Below are 25738 nucleotides of genomic sequence, written 5' to 3' on the forward strand. Positions count from 1 at the left end.
TTTTGGCAGGTTTTGGGGTTGGAACGTAGAGCTTGCTAGGCAAGTATCCACGACTCCAGGTCTTTTTGTTTTAGTGGGATCTGTTGATTTTTTTTCCCCCCCTGGCTGGCCTGCAGTCCTCCTACCTATCCTTCACATTCATATCTGGGACAAACACATGTCTCTATACTCAACTTGTTTGTTGAGACAGAATCACACTAATCCTTTGCCTGGGCTGGCCTTGAATCTCAGTTCTCTCTACTTCTGCCTCTATGCAGCTGCGATCACAAACATGTGCTACCACTCCCTCCTGAAAAGCCGAACGCTTTTATTAAATTTATTAAACTAGCAAGAGGCATAGAATCCATTTTTCATTTACCCCCAGTGTTTTTTTACATAACTGTAAGTTTTTACACATAGCTAGATTTTATAAGCAAATTAATACTGCTGTCAAATATTTTAAGAGTACATTTTCATTTTCAGCACAGTAAAACATGATATAGTTTAAAATGTCCCTGTAGAGTTGTCTCCTATCCTTCCTATCCTGTCTGTAGTCTCCAGAGGTAATCAATTATCTTAATATTTGAGATACCATAGGTTTTGATTGCTGCTTATTATTTTCTATATTATCTGTTAATGTCATGTTTACTACCACCACAATTCTCCCAATATTCTTATAATGTTTTTGTGAAATAATCATTCAGTGTTAATATTACTACCACTTGGTATATAATCACAGGTAGGACAAATATACTATAATTAAATTTCCTTTCATATAGAGATGATTGCTTTCTGAAGTTAGTAATTGCTATACTTATGTCTGTTATTAATCCCTGAACTTATATGCAGAAATGAAATACCCAATTTTTTAAACATACTGGTTGGTCCGTTTGGTAGTTTTCTTTTTTAATTCTTATTGAGGTCTTTTATTCTCTCATTCTAATCTGATTTCTTTCTGATCTGTCATATGGAAATTTTCTTCACCTTCATCTTGGGAATTCCATCAGCCTCTTATTCTTCAGTTGGATGCTCTGCTTTCTGGATTTAATAACTTTTTTAGTTATTAGTTATTAAATTTAGTTACTTTTTTAGTTATTTCCTTTCTGTTTCACCTTTTAGGAGCTTACTGAGAACAGCATATTTTACTGCAGATCCTTGTCTTTAAATTTTAACTTGTTGACAGTCCTTCCTCTTCACTTGATGCATTACTGTATATGATACTAATTTTTCTTAACCAATATAGTTCTATAGATTTTATTTTGCCATTTTTAAAAATTAGTGACAAATGACAGAGATAGGGAGGATCAAAATCAGGAGGATCCTGGGTTGGGGATTTAGCTCAGTGAAAGAGCATTTTCCTAGCAAGTTCAAGGTCCTGAATTGGGTCCTCAGTTCTTCCAAAAAAAAAAAAAAAAGTCAGGATTCTGGAGGATCAGAGGTCACTAGATTTTGTGGGAACAAGGGGAGGAACAAAAAATGGACAAGGCCTATTAACCAACATAGATGGCTTGTTGGCATTTGTGGTTCTAACTATGTAGCTGTATTCAAGAGGATCTCATGCCAGCCCTGAACCTGAAAAATAACTATTAAGTCAAAAAGGAGCCAGATGCTGGTGGCTCATACCAGTAATCCTGCTTAGGAGGCTGAGATCTGAGGATTGAGGCTCAAAGCCAGACCAGTCAGGAAAGTCTATGAGACTCTTATGTCCAATGAACCATCAGAAAATCCAAAGTGGAAAAAGCTCAAATGATAGAATGCTTGCCTAACAAGTACCCTAACACTGCCCAAAAAAAAAAAAAAAATACAATGTTCTGTTTAGTTTATGAGCACTTGTGAAGCAATTTCAGATTCCGTAATTTTTCATTTTTTCTGGATATATCTTGCTGTAGAGCACCCAGCATGACTTAAATGCTTTTAGTATTGATGTGGCTAGAGTGTAACCAAGTGTACTTCCACAGTTACCGAAGGAACTTAGGAAAAAATTCTTATATTTAATATAAATTTAAAAAAGAGAACACATGAATATACATGCTAAAATTTGAATATATTTTTATGATTCAAAATGCAAACTGTAAAAAGGAATATACTGGAACATCTAGAACCTGTCCCATCCTCACTCTCCACATTCCTTTTCTCTCTCTCAGATGCTTAATTACTCTTTCTTGGTCTTCTAAGTTATGCCTTTGTGTAAATAGAAGCTGAAATGAATATATGTCCTTTTTTCCCTTTTCTCAAAAGTTAGTAGACTGTATATGATTATCTTCACTAGGTTATTTGCACTTAATTATCTTAGAGCTCTTTCTACTATGGTATAGAGAGAATTTTTGCTTATTGCTTATTTTAATAGTTCATTAAACCAGGTACTGGTAGCTTACATCTGTAATCCTAGCTACTCAGGAGGCTGAGATATAAGGATCACAGTTCAAAGCCAGCCTAGACAGAAAAGTCCATGAGACTCCTATCTCCAGTTAGCCAGCTGAAAACGGGAAGTGGAACTAGCTCAAAGTGGTAGAGCACTAGCCTTGAGCAAAAGAGCTCAGAGACAGTGCCCAGGCCCTGAGTTCAAGCCCACAACTAATTTTTTTTAAGTTCTTTTGCTTACATTTGTATAAAAGGTTTACTGAGCCATTCCCCCATAGATGAACCCTCAGCTAACCACTGAAGTTTTTACAAATGTCTTTTCAATCCCCTCAGGTGGATATGGACAAGAGTGGTGAAGTGCGACTTATAGAATTGGATGAATCTTTCAAAAGTGAACATACTGTCTTTGTAACACCACCTGAGATCCCCCATCTGCCTAATGGTGAAGAACCCCCTTTACAGTACAGGTACTCGAGAAGCAGAGTGTTTGAGAGTGAGAGAGAAGCAGTCCGTCATCTGTGGCATAGCTTTCTAAGGACTGGTATTTTCAAATTCCAAACTTTACACATCCCTAAGTTTTAGGTGGTAAGCAAGATTATCCCACATCCATTATTAAAAGTTGAGGTATAAACAGAAAAAAATACTAACTTTGCATAGCATAGACTTGGGCAGCTCTCCAATTATAACTATTATAAGTATCTTTATAAGTGTTGATTGCATTATTAGGTTCCTTCACTCAATTCAAATGAGAACTTTTATTATAGAATTTTGACCTTGTTTCTCACTAATGACTTCTTTCCTTCCTGCAGCCCTTCTTTTCATTCACACAGTGATCAATGTAACTTTGATTTATAAGAGTGATGAGTGATAAATCTAGTTTAGGATAGTATTTGTGGTCTTGATTTGTATTACAATAATTTTAAGCTGTCATTTCTGAGTTTTTAAGTCATAAAAATTCAGAATGGCTAAAATTGATCATTTTTAATTTTTTTTTTTTTGGCAGTACCAGGTTTGAATTTAGGGCTTCTTGCTTGCTAGGTAGGTTCCCTAATGCTTGAGCCATGCCCCAGCTAATTTAGGGAGTTTTTTTTTTTTTGGGCCAGTACTGGGCTTGAACTGTCTTTGAGCTTCTTTTGCTCAAGGTTAGTACAGTGCTACTTCCAGGTTTTCTGTTTATGTAGTGCTGAGGAATCGAACCCAGGGCTTCATGCATGCTAGGCAAGCACTACACTACTAAGCCACATTTCTAGAGCCTCTAATTTAGGAATTCTATCAGACACTCCTAAGTGTTTGACATACATTGCCTTTGCCTTTAAGTCCAGTGGGGAAAAGAGCAAAGTCCTGAGCACAGGAGAATAAGGGCTTTGATCGACATGGATTTATTATTTCATTTCTGATAGTGTACACTCATTTTTACCTAAAATAGCATTTCCTTTTTTATTCTAAATTATTTTTATTCTCCAATAATTCTTTATTACTTTAAAGGTTCTACAGCTATTTTAGATCTATATAAATGTAATGAGTCATAGTTTATTTTCAGTGAAAAATGAGGTTTTTCAAGGTATCCTCATTTATAACTAGGATTAAATACCTTAATTTAAAAAAGAAAAATAGTGTGGTAGAAGTTTTTGACTATTGTTTAATACAGGGGATACCTAACTTCTGCCCTGACTTTTAATCCATTGGTGACTTTTTTTTTTTTTTTTTGGTCGGTTGTGGGGCCTGAACTCTTGAGCCTGGGCATTGTCCCTCAGCTCTTCAGCTGAAAGCTAGCGCTCTACCAATTGAGCCACAGCACCACTTCTGGCTTTTTCTGCTTATGTGCTGCTGAGAAATCGAACCCAGAACCTCATGCATGCAAGGCAAGCACTCTACCACTGAGCTACCTTCCCAACCTCATTGGTGACATTTTAATATTACTTTTTTATTTTTTTTAAGTTAATAAGTTTTTTATTGTGAAAATACCATACAGAGGGTTTACAATTACATCAGCAAGGTAATGAGTACATTTCTTATCAAGCATTGTTGCCTCCTCCTTTGTCCTTTGGTTCCCCTTCCTGTCCCTGCCCTCCCATTCCCCACCTCCTGCCCAATATTACTTTTTTTTTTTTTTTTTATCAGTCATGGGGCTCGAACTCTGGGCCTGGGCGCTGTCCCTCAACTCTTCACAAGGCTAGCGCTCTACCACTTGAGCGTCACTTCCCCAATATTACTTTTTTAAAGGAGATCTTTTGTCAAAGATACTTACAATATTTCTTTTAATTTTATCTTTTGTTCTCAAAGCATGGTTTTGCTTAGTTGGTCTACCACTCTACCACTGAGCCACCTTCCCAGCCCCTCCAGTAATATTTTCTTACTCTACCAAATTTGCCTGTCATAATATATAACCAATATCACTAACCACTTTTATTATACTTGTCTCTTTTTAATTAATTGAAACTATACAGCTTTCATATAATATAAGAGAAGCTAAGTTCGTTGCTTGGTGATTTCCATTTTTAGTATGTCTTTTTCCTTGCTGCTACTTAAATGCCCAGAACACCTTGCTCTCTAACTCCTTCATTAGGCCCATTTCCTTTGAGAGGCACTCATTCTAATTTTATATCTAAGGTTATATATTGTTGCATCTTCAAAAGAACCTAAATCCATATGTGGTATCTATCCTGTTTGAAACAGTAACTATTTATGAGGCCCTTTGCCAGCAGTGATATTTTCTAATATCTTTGCTATGTTTATATAAATACAAACTTTTTTTTATTTTGAAGTTTAATATCAAATACCTTTACATGTATTTTCCCTGACAGCCCCCCCCTCCCCCCATTGAGTTTGTATTTGGCTATTCCATTTCTTTTTTTTTTTTTTTTTGTCGGTCTTGGGACTTGACCTCTGGGCTTGGGCGCTGTCCCTCAGCTCTTCAGCTCAAGGCAAGCACTTTACCACTTGAGCTATAGCGCCACTTCCAGTTTTCTGGTGGTTTTTATTGGAGATAAGAGTTTCACGGACTTTACTGCCCAGGCTGGCTTTGAACCATGATCCTCAGATCTCAGCCTCCTGAGTAGCTAGGATTATAGGCGTGAGCCACCAGCACGGGGCTTTGGCTATTCCATTTCTAAATACTATGGTAAGGGCTAGTCATGGTGTTCTATGTTTATAGTCCTAGCACTGGGGAACCTGAGGCAGGAGGATCATGAGTTCCAGCCTGAGCTACATAGTAGCAAGACTATGTCTCAAAAAAAAAAAAAACAAAGCTGGAGATGTAGCTTAGTGGTAGACCACTTGCTTTACATATGGAAGACACTGGGTTCTATCTCTTGTACTGCAATCATTCAATAAAATATAGTAAGAACAAAATAGCACAAATATTAAATATGTAACATAGTTTGATATAGTAAGTTGAATTCTGTTATTAGTCACAGTTTTTAGCTCTAACTGCTATAATCACATCTACGTAATTTTTTTTCTTTTCTAAAATAGCTATAATGGATTTCCAGTTCTTAGGAACAATTTGTTTGACAGACCTGAAGGATTTCTACAAACACGAAAGAAGAAATTGCCTTCAAAATCAAGTAGTCCTAGCAGCCCTTCTCCTATGTTCAGAAGAACAAAACAGGTACTTAAAATTTTTGCACTCTCTATGTAATCAAATATTAGAGCAAAAAGTAAATTTGACACTCATCTTCTTTTAATGCCCTTTATTAGCTTAGAGGTAATTATAATAGTACAAATTATTAGGTTCCTTATACACTCTGAAAATAGTTTATAGTAATCTAACTTAAGGAATTAGCCTAGTTATCTTGTCCTAGAACTTTAATATTGTATAATGCAGATTCCAAAAGGAACTTAAAAATGCATTAATTGTATCATATTTTGTTATGGAATCATTTTAAAAGCACATGACCTTGTTCAAATTTCAGTTAAATAAGGATGCCTAAGCTGGGCACCGGTGGCTCATGCCTATAATCCTAGCTGCTCAGGAAGCTGAGATCTAAGGATCATCATTCAGAGCCAGCCTTGGCACGAAAGTCCATGAGACTCTTATCTCCAAAAAAACACCAGAAAACCAGCAGTGGTGCTATGGCTCAAGTGGTAGAGTGTACTAGTCTTGAGTTCAGGGACAGCACCCAGGCCTAGAGTTCAAGCCTCATGACCAACAACAACAACAATAAAAGTAAAGATGCCTAAGTGTGTGAATTTATTAATGAGATTCTTGCATTTTTTTCTAGGAAATTAAATCAGCCCACAAAATTGCCAAGAAGTATTCTTCTATCCCGCAGATGTGGTCTAGGTGCCTCTTGCGTCACTGCTATGGACTATGGTTTATTTGTCTCCCAGCTTATGTGAAAGTATGTCATTCCAAAGTCAGGGCTCTGAAAACTGCATATGATGTGCTCAAAAAAATGCAGTTGAAGAAAATGGACCCACCTGATGAGGTAGTACTTATTTTCTAAAGTATTTAATTCTAGACTTATATAAGCTGGATGCTTTTGCTTTTGTACACTTTTCACCTGTGTTGCAGGTGTGCTACCGCATCCTTATGCAGCTTTGTGGACAGTATGACCAGCCAGTACTTGCAGTTCGAGTGCTTTTTGAAATGCAGAAAGCTGGTATTGACCCCAATGCGATCACTTATGGTTATTACAATAAGGTAATTACTCTGATATGATGGAGAAAGTACTATTTCAGTCATTAGACAATCTTAATGGAAGAAATCATTAATGCAGGGACTATTTGGGCTTTACTTTAGAGTATTAAAATGTGTTTTGTAAACTAAGCTTTTTTTTTTTTTGCTTGCTTTGACATTATACAACCTGCTCTGATTTTCTAGCTTCATTTTGAAGTTGTATGTTCATTGTAAAAAATAATTCTAATTATTTTATTTTATTGAATGAATAGGCTGTTTTGGAAAGTACCTGGCCTTCAAGAAGTCATAGTGGCTACTTTCTGTGGACAAAATTAAGAAATGTTGTTTTAGGAGTAGCACAATTCAAAAGAGCTTTAAAGAAACATGCACACTCATCACAAATAATTCTCTCAGGTAACTAAAGGTTTTTAAGGTTTCACTGTTCCTTCAAAATTAATGGACTGGTCACATTTAATATTTTTGGAGATTTTAAATACCTTAAAAATAATTGAATATTTTCTGGGTTTATTTTCATTAAGCAATTTTAATACAAATTGGCTATGTCTTATCTGCACTCCGTAGGACCATAGGTGGTTTTTGTATATAGAATTTGGTGGGAGAGATTGAAATATTTGTACATTTGTAAATGATATTGGAGGTCTAAACCCAGAATTCATTTATGTTTCATATATGTCTGATACACATAGATAAGCTACAGGCATTTTATACATGTATTTATTATGCCTATATGTTGATTATTTCATAAATCAGATTTTCCACTTGTGATGTCATTTTGTCACTTAAAATGTTCAGATTTCTGATTTTTTTTTTTCAGTTGTGGGGCTTGAACTCTGGGCCTGGGCACTCTCCCTGAGCTCTTCAGCTCAAGGATATCATACTACCACTTGAGCCCACAGTACCACTTTTGGTTTTCTGTTGGTTAATTGGAGATAAGGGTCTCACAGACTTTCCTGCCTGGGCTGACTTTGAACAGTGATCCTCAGATCTCAGCCTTCTGAGTAGCTAGGATTACAGGTGTGAGCTACCGGTGCCAGGCTCAGATTTCTGATTTTTATATGAAGGAAGCTCAGCTTGTATTAGAATGTTCTTCTCATTTAAAATAGAATATTCACTTGTTTTTCAGTTGTTACCAACTTTGGTGTCTTATTCTAGTGTTTCTTTGTTATAGTTGTACTTTCTGATTATGTGGCATTTTTCATGTTACATTACTAGATTATTAGCTTGAACAATAAATTCCAATGTGTGTCTTTGGAATCTCCTTGAGCAGTAAAATGCTATCAAATTTTGTTCTTAAGCAGTAACCCATATGCTCTCAGTCATGGAAGTGTGGATAGTGGCCATGGAACACACACTAGGAAGGAGGAACCTTTTAATACAGGTTTAATAAGAGTAAATGCTATTGATGATAGATCTAGTACAGGCTTGTGTATACTTACATATATACTTATTATGTTGCATTTTACAAACTAGATTTTCTAGCCTGCTTTTTTTTCTTTTCTTTTTGTCAGTTGTGGGGCTTGAACCTCAGGGTCTGGGGCTGTCCTCGAGCCTCTTTGTACTCAAGGCTAACGTTCCACCACTTGAGCCACAGTTCCACTTCCAGTTTTTGGATGAGTAACTGAAGATAAGAGTCTCACAGGGACTTTTCTGTCCAGGCTGGCTTTGAACCTTGATCCTCAGATCTCAGCCTCCTGAGTAGCTAGGATTACAGGTGTGAGCCGCCGGCACCCAGCAGCTAGCCTGAATTTTTTTAATATATATTTTTTATTGTAAAGATAGTGTACAAAGGGGTTACAGTTATGTAAGATAATGAGTACATTTCCTTTTGAGTAGTTACCCCCTCCTTTGTTTTTTCTCTACCAATCCTTCCCTCCCCATCTCCCCAACTCACCCCTGCCCATCCCTCCAAAGCTGGAAAGTTCATTTTCAACATAGTGTCTTGTATAGCATGCATTTTTAAACTTTTTCATTTTAGTGATATGTTTAACTATCACCTTTTAGTTTTGTGTTAGGTACTCGATTTGGTAATGATTTATTTTAGCTTATTTTTTATTATTATAAGGATAATATACAAAAGGATTACAGTTACATAAATCAGGTAAAAAGTACATTTATTTTTGGACAATGTCACTCCTTCCCTTGCTTTCTCCCATCAGTCCCACCCACAAGTTGTATAGTTTTTCCCTCCCATTCCCACCTACAATTTGTAAAGCTTTCAACGTAGTGTCTAGTGGACGATGAACTTAACAGCTGTATGCAGTTTTTGTTTTTTTTTTTGACAGTCCTAGGGCTTGAACTCTGGGCCTGGGTGCTGTCCCTGCACTACTTTTGCTCCAAAGCTAGCATTCTACCACTTGAGCCACAGTGCAGCTTTGGAGATAAGAGTCTCATGGACTTTTCTGTCCCAAGCTGTCTTCAAACTGCTCAGCCTTCTGAGTAGCTAGGATTATAGGCGTGAGACACAAGCACCCAGCCAGCTGCATGCAGTTTTTTTCATTCTTTATTTGACAGGTTATAAAGTATTTTTATTTGAATATTTAGTAGTCAGTAATTATCCACTTAACTCTGATAGCTACAGATCTCTTCTGGTATGCTTTCTTTCTTTTTTAGTTTGTTCTTTTCTATTTCTTCTTTTTTTCTTTCTCTCTTCCTCCCTGCTCCTCCCCCCCTTCTTTCTTTGTGGTGGTAAGCATCAAATCCAATGACTTACATATACTATGCAAGGGCTCTGGCACTAAGCCCCTTGCCATGTCACTTTCCTGAATATATTTATTGTGATTATGAAAATATTTTTATGCCAGTCCTAGAGTTTGAACTAAGGGACTGGGCACTGTCCCGGAGCTTCTTCCCCCCACCCCCCACCCATCCATACCCACCACCACCCCAACCCTACCCCGGCTCATGGCTAGCACTCTACTACCTGAGCCAGTGCCACTTCTGGCTTTTTCTGTTTATGTGGTACTGAGGAATCAAACGCAGGGCTTCATGCATACTAGTCAAGGACTCTACCACTAAGCCACATTCCCAGCCCTAATTATGAAAATATTTTAATAATATTTTAAAACAAAACATATTTTTCCTGAGTTAGTAGTAGTATTCTTGGGTCAGTTTTGTGGTTTTAGCATAATGCTACTAATTATATAGGTTGTCACTGGAAGAAATGAGGTAAAGGGGCCAGGCGCCGGTGGCTCACGCCTGTAATCCTAGCTACTCAGGAGGCTGAGATCTGAGGATCCTGGTTCAAAGCCAGCCGGGGCAGGAAAGTCCGTGAAACTCTTCTCTCCATTAGAAAACCGGAAGTGGCGCTGTAGCTCAAGTGGTAGAGCGCTAACCTTGAGCTGATGAGCTGATGAGCTGAGGGACAGTACTCAGGCCCAGAGTTCAAGGCTCACGACCAACAAAAAAAAAGAAAAAAGAAATGAGGTAAAGGGCACCCCAGGAACTCTTTCCCTGTACTGTACTATTTGTTCAACTTCTTCTGAATTTTAATTTTTTTTATTTTTTAATTTTTTTTTTTTCTGTCGTGAGGCCTGAACTCTGGGCCTGGGCGCTGTCCCTCAGCTCTTCAGCTCAAGGCTAGCACTCTACCACTTGAGCCTCAGCACCACTTCCGGCTTTTTCTGCTTATGTGGTGCTGTGGAATCGAACCCAGGGCCTCATGCATGCAAGGCAAGCCCTCTACCACTAAGCCACCTTCCCAGCCCTGAATTTTAATTTTTTTTTTATTTTTATTTTGCCTGTCCTAGGGTCTAACTCTGGGCTTGGGCGCTGTCCCTGAGCTCCTTTTTACTCAAGGCTAGCACCTTACTGCTTGAGCCACAGCACCACTTCCAGCTTTTTCTGTGATTAATTGGAGATAAGGGTCTCATGGACTTTCCTGCTAGGGCTGGCTTGGAACCACAATCTTCAGATCTCACCTTCTGGAGTAGCTAGGATTATAGGCGTGAGCCACTAGTGCCCAGCTTTAATTATTTCAAAATAAAAAATTTATAATGATTTGTTTTGTTTTCCCAGATAACTGTGTGTGTCTGTGTGTATGTGCCAGTCCTGGGGTTTGAACTCAGAATCAGTACACTGCCCTTGAGCTTTTGTGCTCAAGGCTAGCATTCTACTTCTGACTTTAAAAGTAGTTTATTGGAGATAAGAATCTCATAGACTTTCCTGCCCAGGCTGGTGTTGAACTATAATCCTTAAATCTCAGCCTCATGAGTAGCTAGCAAGGATTACAGGCATGAGCCACTGGCACCCAGTCTACCAGATAATTTTAAGTATAGAAAAACATAGCATTATAAATGGCACTATAAGTGGCATTAGTGTCACAAAAATACAAAAATTTGTGTAAAAGCTTTTTCTATTAAAACTGACATAGTTAAATCACACAATTCTAACTCCATAACATTTAAAATACATACAAATTTTTAATGCAGTGTAAACATGAATTTGGTGGACCGAAACTTTGAAAACTGAAGCATTACTATAAAAATATGAAGATTCTTATCTCTGCAAATGGCAGTGTTATTTAGGTTTGTTTCCTTTTATATCTACTTGAAGATTAATAAATGTAAGGTGAGAGCTGGGAAGGTGGCTCAGTGGTGGAGCGCTTGCCTTGCATGCGTGAGGCCCTAGGTTTGATTCCTCAGCAACACGTAAGCAGAAAAAGCTGGAAGTGGCACTATGGCTCAAGTGGTAGAGCGCTAGCCTTGAGCTGAAGAGCTGAGGGACAGTGCCCAGGCCCAGAGTTCAGGCCTTTTGACTGACTTAAAAAAAAAAGTAAACTGATTGTCTTGAAACATAATACAGTAATCCTTCCTTAGCTGGTTTCATATCCTGCAGTGTGAACTTCATCAGTCATAGTCATCTTCCTTAGGCATTGTTTTTAACTGTGAAAAGGACATCTTATATTTCACTGTGGCTTTTAAGAAAGGCCAGCTTAAAACAGTGAAGAACTTAATGAAAGCATAAATTTCTTCAAGATTATCTTCACATTTCTCGATTACCACTTCTATGGTAATAGGAACTGAGAGTTTGATTAAAAAAATACAAACTCAAAACTATAACAAAGGAAATACTTGGTGGTGTTAATATAATTTCTTTAGACTTTTCTAACAAGTTTATAGAACTATTTTAATTTTAGCCTCTCATGACAACCTTGTGTTTTACAACTCTGTTGAAATCCAAACAAAAATGGTTAAATGGATTACTTAACATCACAAGTCTCCTAAAGTTTAGAATCTTACCTTCTGATACTAATCTAGTGGAAACAATTACTAAAAGTGATAGTCTATTTTTTGGGAGGCAGGCTGGAAAAAGGGTTTAAACTTCAAGGCCTCAGGTTTGCTTCATGGGGACTGTACAGCTTGAGCCATATCTTTCTTTAGTCCTGCTTTTTACTGACTGTTTTAGAAATTGAGTCCGATGGACTTTTCTGCCCAGTTGGGCATTGAACCCATGATCCTCTAAATCTTAGCCTCCTGAGTAGCTGGGGTTAGAGACATGAACAACTGGCACCTGGCTAACTTTTGTCTTTTCTTACTAGGAACTTCAGCATTAGGTTTTTTTTCTCATTTCTGTGTGTTCTTGTGTACAAGTCTATAATTATTCAGATCAACTTTTAGAAAACCGTAAGACACTGGTATCTAGTGTGTGAATGTTCTGTTGTAAATTCTCTGAAGATTTCTCCATTGCTTAGAATGCAGACTTATGTCTAAAAAAGTAATGGACTTGTATACAGAATATCTAATTTATATCTTTCGGCGCCTACACACTAGTGTGAATGTTACTTTGGGCTGTGGTGTGAGGCCAAAAGTAAACAATGTGAGATCATCTCTTAATTATATTAATGGAGATAGAAAATAGATAATTAAGAAAATAATGCTTTCAATAGAAGTTATAAGAAAAAAAATTCTGTAAATAATTCTTATATATTGCTCCTAATTCTAGTTGTTCTAACTAAAGAAGTTTTTGGTAACCAACCCAGAATTTTGTTTCTTTTTTTTCCCACAGGTGGTCAGTCGGATCTGGGATATAATTCGCTATCTCAGGATGAAGTTAGAAGAGGGGATACATCTACTGAGGATACTCAGGAAGAAAAATATAAAAAAGAGAGCGATTCTAGTTCCAGTAGGTACTGTTTAAGCTGGTTCTATATGCAGCTGTGAGCTCACACTCAGAAAATAGAAGCGACTTTCAGTGCACAAGTACTCTCCATTTTCAGCTCATTTCATCTTTCCTGCCATTGCAAACCTTCTGCAGTACCCAATACTGTCACCAAAATACTTCATGTATAAATTGTGTTATCTCTGTGACAAAGTACTCTCCAAACAAGTGCTATTAGAGTGAATGTTACTAATCGTAAAGAATATTCTTATTATAGTAGAAATGTATATTTCTTGAAACAAGATTTTTGTCTGTTATTTAATAATATTTATTGAGATTAAACATTTCTCTCTTTTTTTTTTTTTTTGCCAGTCTTGGGGCTTGAACTCAGGGCCTGAGCACTGTCCCTGAGCTTCTTTTTGTTCAAGGCTAGCACTCCACCACTTGAGCCATAGCACGACTTCTGGCTTTTTCTGTGTAGGTGTTATTGAGGAGTTGAACCCAGGACTTCATACATGCTAGGCAAGCACTCTGCCACTAAGCCATATTCCCAGCCCAAGATTAAACTTTCTTAATGGACTGCGTGTGTGTGTGTGTGTGTGTGTGTGTGTGTGTGTGTGTGTGTGTGTGTGTGTGTGTGTGTGTGTGTGTATTCCCCACTAGAAACTCTCATTCACAACCATATATAAAATTGGTGCATGAACCTAATTTGGCCAACACTTAGTAATTTTTTTGTACCAATACTAGAGATTAAATTCCATGCCATATGTTCTTGCTTGGCTTTTTTGCTTACAGGTGGTGTTCTACCACTTGAGCCATGTCTCCACTTTGGCTCTTTTGCTAGTTAATTAGAAATAAGAGTCTCTCAGATATGTCTTCCAACCAAGATTCTCAGATTCCAACATATTGAGTAGCTAGGATTATAGGTATAAGCTACCAGCAAAAAGTAACAACTTGATCCTTGCTTAGAAGCCTCAAATAAGTGGAGTAACTTACTTGTGGTTGAGAAACAGAGAAATCTTTACTATGGTCTTATCACCAATTTTCAGTTAGAAATACGTAAGACTGTAGTGCAGAATTGGTTTTGTTAGCTCTAGGGAGGTCAGATTATTATAATTACTCTATGTTGTTCCTGCTGACTAAACCTTACTACATAAGACACATTCCTTAACTACAGATATTTTTTGTTGTTGTTTTTGTCAGTCGTGGGGCTTGAATTCAGGACCTGGACACTGTCCCTGAGCTCTTTTTCTCAAGGCTAGTGCTCTACCACTTTGAGCCACAGTGCCACTTAATGGTTTTTGAATGGTTAATAAGAGTTTGGGAACTTTTCTGCTGGGTTGGTTTGAACCACAATCCTCAGATCTCAGCCTCCTGAGTAGCTAGGATTATAAGCGTGAGCCACTACTACCCAGCTCTTAACTACAGTTTTTCTGGGTGATTAAAATGGGTTATGTTGTTTATTATGAACTAATAAAAGTTTTCTCATAAATGGAGGGAAAAGAAATATGTAGGATTAAAAGCTGCCTCTCTTTATGCCTCCTAGAATGTTACAGGTTTTATTAACATTTTCATTTTCATCTTTATAGTGTCAGAGAATGAGAGTGCAAAAGGAAGCTCTGACTGCCTTCCTATACTCAGTTATCAAAGTTCTTCCAGTATAGTTCGCCTCGGTGGTACAAGTAAGAGCAATGCTGATAAAATATCTGGAGAAAGCACAGGTAAATTAAATAGCATACATTTTTGATGTTCAGAATGAATTGTATCTATATAACTAGTAATTTTTTTTTTGTGGTACTGGGGTTTGAGCTCAAGCTTCATGCTTGCTAGGCAGGTGCTCTACCACTTAAGCCATGTCTGCAGCCCTTTTGACTCTGGTTATTTTTTGAAATACGGTCTTGTTCTTTGCCTGGGCTGGCTTGGACTGTGATTTTCCTGTTTATGCTTCCTGTTATAGCTAGGATGACAGGCACACTCTACCACATCCAGCCTTTTTTTGTGTGTGTGGTTGGTTGTGGGGCTTGAACTGTGGGCCTGGGTGCTATCCCTGTGCTCTTCAGCTCAAGGCTAGCACTCTACCACTTGAGCCACAGCACTTCCAGTTTTCTGGTGGTTAATTGGAGATAAGAGTCTCACAAACTTTCCTGCCCAGGCTGGCTTTGAATTGTGATCCTCAGATCTCAGCCTCCTGAGTAGCTAGGATTACAGGCATGAGCCACTGGTGCCTGTCACATCCAGCCTTTTCTGTTGAGATGGAGTTTCATAAACATATTTACCCAGGCTGCCCTGGACCCACAATAAAATAGCATGTACATAATTAGGGTCATATAAACTTTTTATAAAAGGCCCTATAAATATTTTTGGTCTCTCAGGCCATATGTAGTGTCTGTTACCTGTTTATTTGTGCATGGTTTGCATACCTCTTTATAAATATAAAAACTGCTTAAAACTGTACTAATACAGGCCTCAGGCCAGTTTTGGGCTGAGGTGTGAAGTTTGATGTGTGATGAAATTTGCCAATCTGTGATGTAGTCTTGATAGCCAGCTTTTTTTTAATCTCTCAGTGTTTTTCCAACCTATGAATATTGGACTGTTTATGTTAGATATTATAAGTAAATTGCTGAAATAGTATCTGATAAGTCAAACTTAGTGAGTACCTGCTATTGTCATTTTTATTACTACAATTTTAAATAGTTAAGAGGGCTATGTTTACACATTACATTTTCTTGTTTAAAAGTACTTTTCTTGTTTTTCAGAAAGCACACCTGAGCTGCTCCTAATGTCATCTCTCGAGGATACAAATGACCCAGGAAATGTTCAAAGTAGATGCTTCAGGAAGAGACATAAAAGTGACAACGAACCTAATTTGCAGCAACAAATGTCCTGGGGAAATAGAAACCGTAATCTTAGTGGAGGGGTGCTGATGGGTCTTATGCTAAATAGAATTAACAAGGAAACAAACCCTGGAGATATAGTTGAAAAATTAGGTGCAGATGCAAAAATTCTTTCAAACGTTATCTCCAAAAGTACAAGACCAAATAGTCTTGATATTGGAAGGCCACTATTACAGTCAAAAAGAGACAGTCTAGAAAAAGAATCCAGTGACGATGATACACCTTTTGATGGTTCAACTTGTTTGGCAGATAAAGTAGATTCTCCTGTTATTTTTGACTTAGAAGATATAGACAATGAAATAGATAGATCAAAAGTGGGGTACACTGCTGCACAACATCTTAAGACAGTGCAGTGTATGAACAGCAGCTTTTCAGTAAAACCTTTTGAGAAAATTGACGTTGCAACAGGGTTTGATCCCCTCTCTCTTTTGGTTGCTGAGACTGAACAGCAACAAAAAGAAGAAGAAGAAGATGAAGATGACAGCAAAAGCATTTCCACACCATCAGCCAAGCGTGATTTAGCTGAAGAAATTGAGATGTATATGAATAACATGAGCAGTCCTTTGGCAAGTCGTACACCAAGTATTGATCTGCAGCCAGCATGTGATGATAAATTAGCCAGTAAGAAAAGTCCAACATTGGTCAAGGCCTGTAGAAGATCGAGCCTGCCTCCTAATTCTCCTAGGCCAGTGAGACTTACCAAATCTAAAAGTTATACCAAAAGTGAGGAGAGACCAAGGGACAGACTCTGGTCTTCTCCAGCCTTCTCCCATACTTGCCCATTTAGGGAAGAATCTCAAGAAATATTAACCCATTCATCACCTTCATTTAACTTGGATACACTGCTAGTACCTAAGCTAGATGTTTTAAGGCACAGTATGTTCACTGCTGGAAAAGGAGTTGCAGAGAAAGCAAGTAGATGGTACTCAAGATTCACCATGTATGCCATGTCATCAAAGGTAAACTATTAGTTTTTCCTACTTGTTCTTTCATATATTCTCTACCACTGAAAATCTATTACTAGTAGATATGTCAGCTTTAATCATTCTCCTTAATCACAGCTTTAAAAAAAAGGCAATGGTTTGTACCTAAAGTATCTGTATTACATGGAAATACTAATTTTAGTTTCAGTGTTTCCTTAAAAATACAATTTTTTTCCAGAGAATGTCCAGTATGCCTTCAAAACTCACCAATTATTTGGCATCTCCTTCTGGTTAGGATGGACTAATGTATGGTAGGCCCACATACCTCCTAAGAGCATGGGTCTAGGGAAGTATAAAAAGCACCTGTTAGTCAGCAGAGAACTGCTAAAGAAGAGCTATGCCATAGGAACATTGGCAAACCACAGATAGACAGGCCTAACCAACACTGTAACCTAGACTTGGTTCAATCTGTGATTAGATGAACATAATCATTCTTTATGTGACAGAGGAAAGAGTTCACCATTTCTGAAGGAATCCTTATAATTTTGTGTATACAGTATCTGCTGTTCAGTTTAAAATAGCCATTGCAAGTAACAGAACAATGGGGCTGGGAATGTGCTTAGTGGAACAGAGCTTGCCTAACATTCATGAAGCCTATTCCTCAATACCACATAAACAGAAAAGCCGGAAGTGGTGCTGTGGATCAAGTGGTAGAATGCTAGCCTTGAGCAAAAGAAGCTGAGGGACAGTGCCCAGGCCTTGAGTTCAAGCTCCAGGAATGCAAAACAAAAAACAGAACCACGACTAATACAAGAAAAATAAAAACAGATAGTGGAAACAGAACCTCAGTTATCTAGATCACCTGATAATTCAAATGGCTTTGAAATAATTATATATATATATATATATATATATATATATATATTTATTTCCATATTGGAGTAGAATAAAGATACAAACCTGGATGAAAAAAGTTGACTACACAAAAATGTTAAAGTCCTTTGTTGAGTGTTGAAATAGGTGACATCGATCAAGTTGTACAACTCCTTTGTACAACTACTGAAAGATAATTAAAAAACGGAAAAAATCCTTTAGTGATTAAAATAACAATATGCATACACAATTAGAAAAAACAAGTTGTATCATCTGGTCCATGAAATTATAAGTATTTTGTAAATATATTCTTGGTATAACCAAAAAATTTTGTTTAATGTTTTCAAAATTGAAGACTAGAGCTGTGTCTTTAAAACTAAGTGCTTTTAAAAAATAATAATATGTAATTCTAATGGTATCATCTTATACTGAGGTGTACAGGAGGGAAATTAAAAATAAATTTAAAAAAATTGAAAGTCAGCATGGTTCCTTACTAGTAGATAGATAATTGCTAGAAGCAATTATATGTATCTTAAAAATTAATCACCAACATTTTTATCCAGATGAGTATACCTTTTGTCAAATTGATTTATCTCCAGAAGTTGTGATGTTGGTTTAACTGACCATCTGGGTGGTTAGGGGATAGATATTAACACTTCCTTAAAACTAACTTCTTAAATAATTAACCTTAACTGTGAAGGAAATTAAGCTTATAATTATGTCCTTAGGATCAAAGTTCTGATCGTACCAGTCTTTCTTCAGTGGGAGCCCAGGATTCTGAATCTACCTCTCTGACAGATGAAGATGTCTGCCATGAGTTGGAAGGTGCCACTTCCTCCCAAGAGAGTAGTGCCACTTCAGGGACCAAGGGAATTGATGTCAGCCGGATGAGCCTGGAAAGTTCTGCCTCCTTAGAAGGTTTGTCCAGATAGTTCTGTCATACTACATAGATTTGTAGTACTTTTACTTTATTTCTTTCTTTATGATCTTAAGTTTTCAATTTTGTGAAGGATTTGCTTAGCTTCAAAGAAAAATGGTAAAGGCTAAGGCATTCTGAGATAAGTCTAGCTCCCGCTTCCCACCCCTTCACACAGTCCTTTTTTCCTGTCCCTAGAGATGTAACCATGCTTATTATTTTTGGTTCATCTTTCCATAGTTGCTTTTCTTAAAGTGTAAGTATAAATATTTATATGTACCCTTATTATTTAAATCTCAAAAGATAGCAAGCTATAAATCCTTTCCCACTCATTCCTTAACAGTTCCTTCCATAACAATATCCTGAAGGCCATTCATACATCCCACAGCCATGTCCCTCATTCATCCTTACAGCCCCATGGTTCATCATGTGTGCTCCTATCATATTGTCCTTTAGCCACTTCTCTGCTAGTAGACATTAAGTCTGCAGTCTTTGGCAGACTATAATTCATGTCATATTACATTTTTGCCAAAGGATGAAGAAAATATTTCCAGATTTCATCCTTGAAGTGATGTTGCGAAATTCTCTTCTACCGGTGTATACTGCTTTGCGTTCTCATTGACAATGTGTAGAATAACTATCCCTCTCCCCTCCCCTGCACACACCTTCTCAATGAAATATGTTGGCAAACCTGTGGATTTTTGCCATCTGATAGGTGAGGAATATATTGAAGTGTTTAGATTTTGTTTGTATTTCTGTTTTTAAAAAAAGTGAAAGCCAGGCGTTGGTGGCTCACACCTGTAATCCTAGCTACTTAGGAGGCTGAGATCTGAAGATCTCGGTTTAAAGCCAGCCTTAAAGCCAGCCGGGGCAAGGGGCAAGAAACTGGAGACTCTTATCTCCAGTAAACCACTCAGAAGACTGGAAGTGGCGCTGTGGCTCAAGTGGTAGAGTGCTTGCTGAAGAGCTGAGGGATAGTGCCCAGTCCCAGAGTTCAAGCCTCATGACCAAAAAAAAAAAAAAAAAGTGAAGTTGGAAATATGGTGTTGAACTACACGTATTCCTTTCTATTGCTGGTGAACTGGTAATTTACACCATTTTTGCATTGAAGAAGACCTTTTTATTATTTTTGTTTTTCTAAATTACCTTTAACATTTTAAGTAGAACAGGCTAACATCAGAATTAATGAAATTGGAAGATTCTTATATTGTTTCTCATTAATTTTAATACTGTTGCTCTTTGTTTTTGTTTTTAATAATCAACAGGGTCCCTGTCAAAGTTCGCTTTGCCTGGGAAATCAGAAGTGGCATCTTCCCTCAATACCAGTAATACTAATATCTTCCAGAACTATGCAATGGAGGTACAGCAATATTTCCAGATTTCATCCTTGACAGTGTCATTGTGTACTACTTGATAAATTTTACATTTCTTAAGTATTGTTGGCCCCTGGAAGACTAACAAAAGTTAATATGTAGCTGGGCACCAGTGGTTCATGCCTGTAATCCTAGTTACTCAGGAGGCTGATATTTTAGGATTGTGGATCAAAGCCAGCCCAGGCAAGAAAGTCTGTGAAACTCTTTATCTCCGATTAACCACCAAAAAGTTGCAAGTGGACTTTGATTTCAGTGATAGAGCAAAAAAGCTCACATACAACACCCAGGCAGAGTTTAAACCCCAGTACCAACACAGAAAGAAAAGTGTAGCATCTGAAACTTTAGAATGTATATCTCATCTGAATGAAATTAAAATCTAATTTTGACATACCTATTATTTCAAATTACTGAAGTCATGCTACTTTATTAGAACACTTCCATGCTTGCTTTGAAATTTATTAACATACAAAAGCATGTTCATTTTCAGCATCTATATTAGTACTTCACAACCTGAGCAACCAATTTTGCTGTGCAAGAGAATTTTGACAAGGGTATGGGAAGCAATTCTGGTTTAGGGTGCCCACTTTGTTTTCAGTCTTCAATTTCTGCAGAATATGCTCCCACATCCCATTTTCTTATAATAAAAAAGTTTTTGTTTCAGACTTCAAAATTTTTCTGTAGAAATTGATTGCAAGTATATTTGTAAGTGTGGTTGCTATTTTATGCTAGTTACATAAGTAGATTTGCATATAGTTGGAAAATAAATATTGCAGCTTACAAATATTCTGTAACTTTAGGAATTTCTGTATTTTGTTAATATAATGACAGCAATTTACAGCAATGTTCCTTAAACTGTCTATAGTGACAAACTAGGCTTGTTCTGTTTAATTAGTAATCCAGTACTGTTGTAAAAGTACATGGATTGCACAGTGGGATGTTACAGCAATGTTAAATTACAAATTTCTAAGTCTTTAGTTACTTTACTTAGCAAAAGCAGTAAGACCTCGTGGATGAGCATTAGTCTGATGACTGCACTTTAGGTATAGTTATCAATCTCAGTTGCAAATACCTTTTGTGTGTTTTATGTATTGATATATCACTAATAAAATCATATCAAATTTTATAGTAATTATAATAGAAAATAATCAGTTAGGGCAAGTTTCTCAGGCAGAATTTTGGGATAGACTTACCTGAAATAGTTGAAGATGAACATATTATATATTACACCAAATATAGTTTAATTTCTATTTGTAGTGTTTGAATCCTTCTGAGTTCCAATCCTGCCAGGAGATTAATTAAAATGGCTTTAAAGCCACATTATGCACTAGCCAGCTTACTTTATAAAGTGCCATCTTCTCCCCTAGGTTCTCATCTCTAGCTGTTCTCGGTGTAGAACATGTGATTGTCTTGTCCATGATGAGGAAATCATGGCTGGATGGACAGCGGATGATTCAAACCTCAATACTACCTGCCCATTCTGTGGCAATCTTTTCTTACCCTTTCTCAATATTGAAATAAGAGACTTAAGACGACCTGGAAGGTAAGCATATGTACTTTTTTTTTCCCTTTCTGTTTAAGGATCATGTCCTCTAGAATGTGTTACTCAAAAAGCTCCTTTGGTTGATGTTCTAGATATTTTTTGAAGTCAGCGCCATCTACAGAAACTGTGCACTTTCCATCCACCTTTTCAAGTCAGACAAGGCAGTCTTGCATTTCAACATCAGCCTCTGGTCTTGATACATCTGCTATCTCTGCTCAAGGAAAATTTGATCTAAACAGGTAAATATGATTTTAGAGAATTATTTTTAACATTGAGCATGTTTTAGTTATGGTGGCAGAAAAACCAGCTGCCCATTTCAAGATTTAAATTTCTGTGAAAAGTATCTATGTCTATCATCTTAGCACTGGGTAGAGAAAGACAGAGATAGAAGGGTTGTGAGTTCAAGGTCAACCAAGGGCTTTATAGTGAGACTCTGTCTTGAATGATTAATTAATTAATATCTCTGAAAAATAAAATTTATTACATTATTAAAATAGTGTTAAAAACTCTAATAGCTTAAAATTTAAATATTAAGTATTGATATGTTATGCTTCATGAGCTTCCAGAGTTTAAGACACACACAAACATACACACATATGATAATGTTTATCAAGCACTGAGTTTATAACTAAGCACTGAATTAAAGCCCCACACCTGACAAAAAAGAAAGAATGGAACATTTATAGCTAATATTAAAACTGTAAAATTAAACTAAAACACAAAGTGAGCCATGAATCATCCCAATAACCTATACTTAAATGCCAGATCAGCCACATACAACTGCACAGACTAGGCTATATTGGTAACTATATTGCAGAAAGAAATGCCCATGTGGCCTGTTTAATCCTAAATACCTTCATAGTAAAACAAGAATCTGCACTTCTTTCATCATAGATCTTTTGTAGCCTTGTCTTTGTCTTTCACTTACTCATGACTCCTAAAGAAGCATGTGTCCATTTACTTTGTATCCATAAGGGAAGGTAGTACTGTATTCAAGTTCTTTACTAGCCAGCTTCAGGGGCTCATGCCTGTAATACTATCTACTCAGGAAACTGAGATCTGGAGGATCATGGTTCAAAGCCTGCCTAGGGTAAAAAGTTTATGAGACACTATTTCCAAAATAACCAGCTAAACAAAAGCTGGAGGTGTGAATCAAGTGGTAGAATGCCAGCTAAGTATGCCAAGAGAATACAAGGCCCTGACTACAAACTCCAGTGCAACCAAAAAAAAGTGCCTAAAATTTTATTCTGAAATTTATCATATTATGTCACTTATATCCTAAAATAGGTTCTGTGGTTCACACCTATACTCCTAGCTACTTGTGAGATTAAGATTGAGAGGATCACAGTTTGAGACTAGTCCAGGCAGAAAAATTCACCAAAGGTCCTCTTGAACCTGTAACTGACATGATGTTATGCTAGCTACAATAGGAAAACTGAAGTAGGCAGATTTCAGTCTTAAGAATGTTTCTAGGCAGGAAGAAAGACTTTATTTCAAAAATAACTATCACAAAAATAGTTTGGAGGCATAGCTCAGTGGTAAGCTTCCTGGCAAGCCTGAGACCCTGAGTTCAGATGGATGGATGGATGGATGGATGGATGGATGGATGGATGGATGGATGGATGGATGGATGGGTGGGTGGGTGGGTGGGTGGGTGGGTGGGTGGGTGGACAGATAGATAATTTGTAGACTGAAGTCTGAATAACATATTTCTTTTGATTTATTCTGCTGTATCCAAAACACGGTTCTTCTAGATCAAATAAAGTGCTGTGCTTTTTTCTTTTTTCAATGCCCAAGCAAATCTAAACTGCAGGAAAATCCCTGTACCCAAAGTATTCAGATTCCCACCAATAGATCAAAAACAGCTGTGTCAAAATGTCCACTATTCCCAGTGGCCAGGAGCATTAGTACTTACGGCCACTTGGATAAAGAGGATTCCGGAGGACAGAAACTGGTTCCCACAGGCAGCCTGCCAGCTACTTTACAAGGGGCAACAGTATGTATTACGATGTTTTTCTAAATTTTTTTTTTTTTTTGTCGGTCATGGGGCTTGAACTCTGGGCCTGGGCGCTGTCCCTCAGCTCTTCAGCTCAAGGCGAGCGCTCTACCACTTGAGCTACAGCGCCACTTCCTTTCTAAATTTTTAAACATTCGCATAATTTTATTCCCCTTGTCCTGAGAAGCCCTAGAAAAGTCAATTTTATAATTATCATGAAGATACAATTATATTATATTACAATTATATTACCTTTCCACTTAGAGGAAATTATTCACAGAAAAAATTTTTAAAATAATTTAATATCATCATTCGTATCTTTCTCATTTCTATCTTTGTTTATTCAGCAGGATTCTTTAGGGTTAGAATGGCACCTTCCAAGTCCAGATCCTGTCACAGTTCCATATCTTAGTCCACTAGTTGTTTGGAAGGAACTTGAGAGCTTGTTGGAAAATGAAGGTGACCATGCAATAACAGTGGCTGACTTTGTGGATCATCATCCAATTGTTTTTTGGAATTTGGTGTGGTATTTTAGGCGTCTTGACCTTCCAAGTAACTTACCAGGATTGATTCTTTCTTCTGAGCACTGTAACAAGTATTCAAAGGTATGAAAATAAAATTAAAAGACAATGCTATGGATGGGGGGAGGGGGAGACATGGCTCATGTGGGAGAGCACTTGCCTAGCAAATAAGACGCCCTGAGTTCAAATCCCGTTACCACCAAAAATCAAGGTCTTAGGTTTGGGGAAAAATAGGATGCTTGGATTCTTTCTATGGATTCTCAATCAAGGTTAAGATTCTTTCTTATTCAAGTTAAATACTTTGAGTGAGAAGTGAGATCATTAGCTTCTCAGCTTAGCTTATCTTCTAACTCTAGTAGATACCGGATGCGTACAACTAGTCATTTCCTGTTGTTGTTTTCTCTTCTGTACATTTACATCCTAAAAACAATATTTTGCATGTGCCAGTTCTGGACCATAAACTAGAGCCCGGGTGCAGTCCCTGAGTTTTTTTGCTAAAGGCGAGTTCTTTACCACTTGAGCCACAGCTCTACTTCCAGCTTTTTGGTAGTTAATCAGAAATAAGACTCATGGACTTCTCTGCCCAAGCTAGCTTTAAACTGTAATCTGTAGGTTTCAGCCTCCAGAGTAGCCAGGATTACAGGCTTGAATCACTGGCGCCTGGCTCTCAAAAATATTTTTATGAAGATTCTATAAAATATTTATAACAAATTATTATATAATGACCATTAACGAATGCTTTTTACTCTCAACCCAGATTCCCCGCCACTGTATGTCAGAAGATAGCAAATATGTTTTAATACAAATGTTATGGGACAATATGAAATTACACCAGGATCCAGGACAGCCCTTGTACATCCTGTGGAATGCCCACAGTAAGTGCCAGCAGAAGCTTATTCATACAAGACTGACTTCTACTCGCTTTAAATAGCCTCAACTCATGTATAACTACTTCACTGTACTATTTTGTCTTTCAGGTCAAAATCGTACTCTTTTGTTTGAGAGTGAGTGTTCAGTTTGATTTTTATTTTAATGCTACTTCTATAGAAGTCAAGTTTTTTGGTGTTTTGCTTTAATTTGGTTGTGAGGGGTGCTGTGTTTGTGCTAGTGGGGCTAGCTGTGTTTTGTATAATTCTGCTTTCAGTGCATCGCTTGTCCCAGTTTCTTCTTTCTTATGTATTTTTGTTTCCATCCTGGCTGCTAATATAGAATTTACTTGAGGCACTGTATTAATGAAAAATGTTATTTTTAGTTATTGTCTGAGCCCATAAAAAGCTTTAGGTTTATTTTTATCATTGGTTGTCTTTTTTTTTTTCTTTGCTTAATTCTTAGTTTTATATTTGTGTATTTCCTTAATTTATTTTCAGTGCTTTGTAACTTTTGGTTGCTATTTATTTCTCTTTTCCTTCATCTGCTCTCTTGTTCTTTTACAGCCCAAAAGTATCCAATGGTACATTTGTTGCAAAAAAGTGATAACTCATTTAACCAGGAATTACTGAAAAGTATGGTTAAAAGCATTAAAATGAATGATGTCTATGGACCAATGAGTCAGATTCTAGAGACACTGAGTAAGTGTCCACATTTTAAAAGACAGAGGTAAGTTATTCTCTTTTAAGTGAATATA

General features: G+C 37.1%; 1 protein-coding gene across 5 annotated transcripts in view; it reads left to right on the plus strand.

The window, feature by feature from the left end:
* The window catches only part of Dennd4a (DENN domain containing 4A), a 115050-nt gene that overhangs the window by 80982 nt on the left and 8330 nt on the right, over window positions 1-25738 (plus strand). For 2 of the 5 annotated variants that reach the window (XM_042687406.1, XM_042687404.1), the window contains 17 exons: window positions 2674-2807; window positions 5815-5950; window positions 6564-6770; window positions 6857-6985; window positions 7234-7375; window positions 12986-13102; window positions 14668-14799; window positions 15835-16931; window positions 18497-18686; window positions 19950-20044; window positions 21422-21597; window positions 21690-21836; window positions 23395-23593; window positions 23941-24198; window positions 24872-24989; window positions 25092-25118; window positions 25548-25710. In XM_042687406.1, coding sequence (XP_042543340.1) covers window positions 2674-2807; window positions 5815-5950; window positions 6564-6770; window positions 6857-6985; window positions 7234-7375; window positions 12986-13102; window positions 14668-14799; window positions 15835-16931; window positions 18497-18686; window positions 19950-20044; window positions 21422-21597; window positions 21690-21836; window positions 23395-23593; window positions 23941-24198; window positions 24872-24989; window positions 25092-25118; window positions 25548-25710 — 3467 coding nt within the window. The remainder of the gene's footprint in view (window positions 1-2673; window positions 2808-5814; window positions 5951-6563; window positions 6771-6856; window positions 6986-7233; window positions 7376-12985; window positions 13103-14667; window positions 14800-15834; window positions 16932-18496; window positions 18687-19949; window positions 20045-21421; window positions 21598-21689; window positions 21837-23394; window positions 23594-23940; window positions 24199-24871; window positions 24990-25091; window positions 25119-25547; window positions 25711-25738) is intronic. The other 3 variants (XM_042687407.1, XM_042687408.1, XM_042687409.1) reach the window with 3 other exon arrangements.

This window comes from Dipodomys spectabilis, unplaced genomic scaffold (assembly GCF_019054845.1).
Source record: "Dipodomys spectabilis isolate Male_0828 unplaced genomic scaffold, ASM1905484v1 ptg000108l, whole genome shotgun sequence".
Taxonomy (NCBI): Eukaryota; Metazoa; Chordata; class Mammalia; order Rodentia; family Heteromyidae; genus Dipodomys; species Dipodomys spectabilis.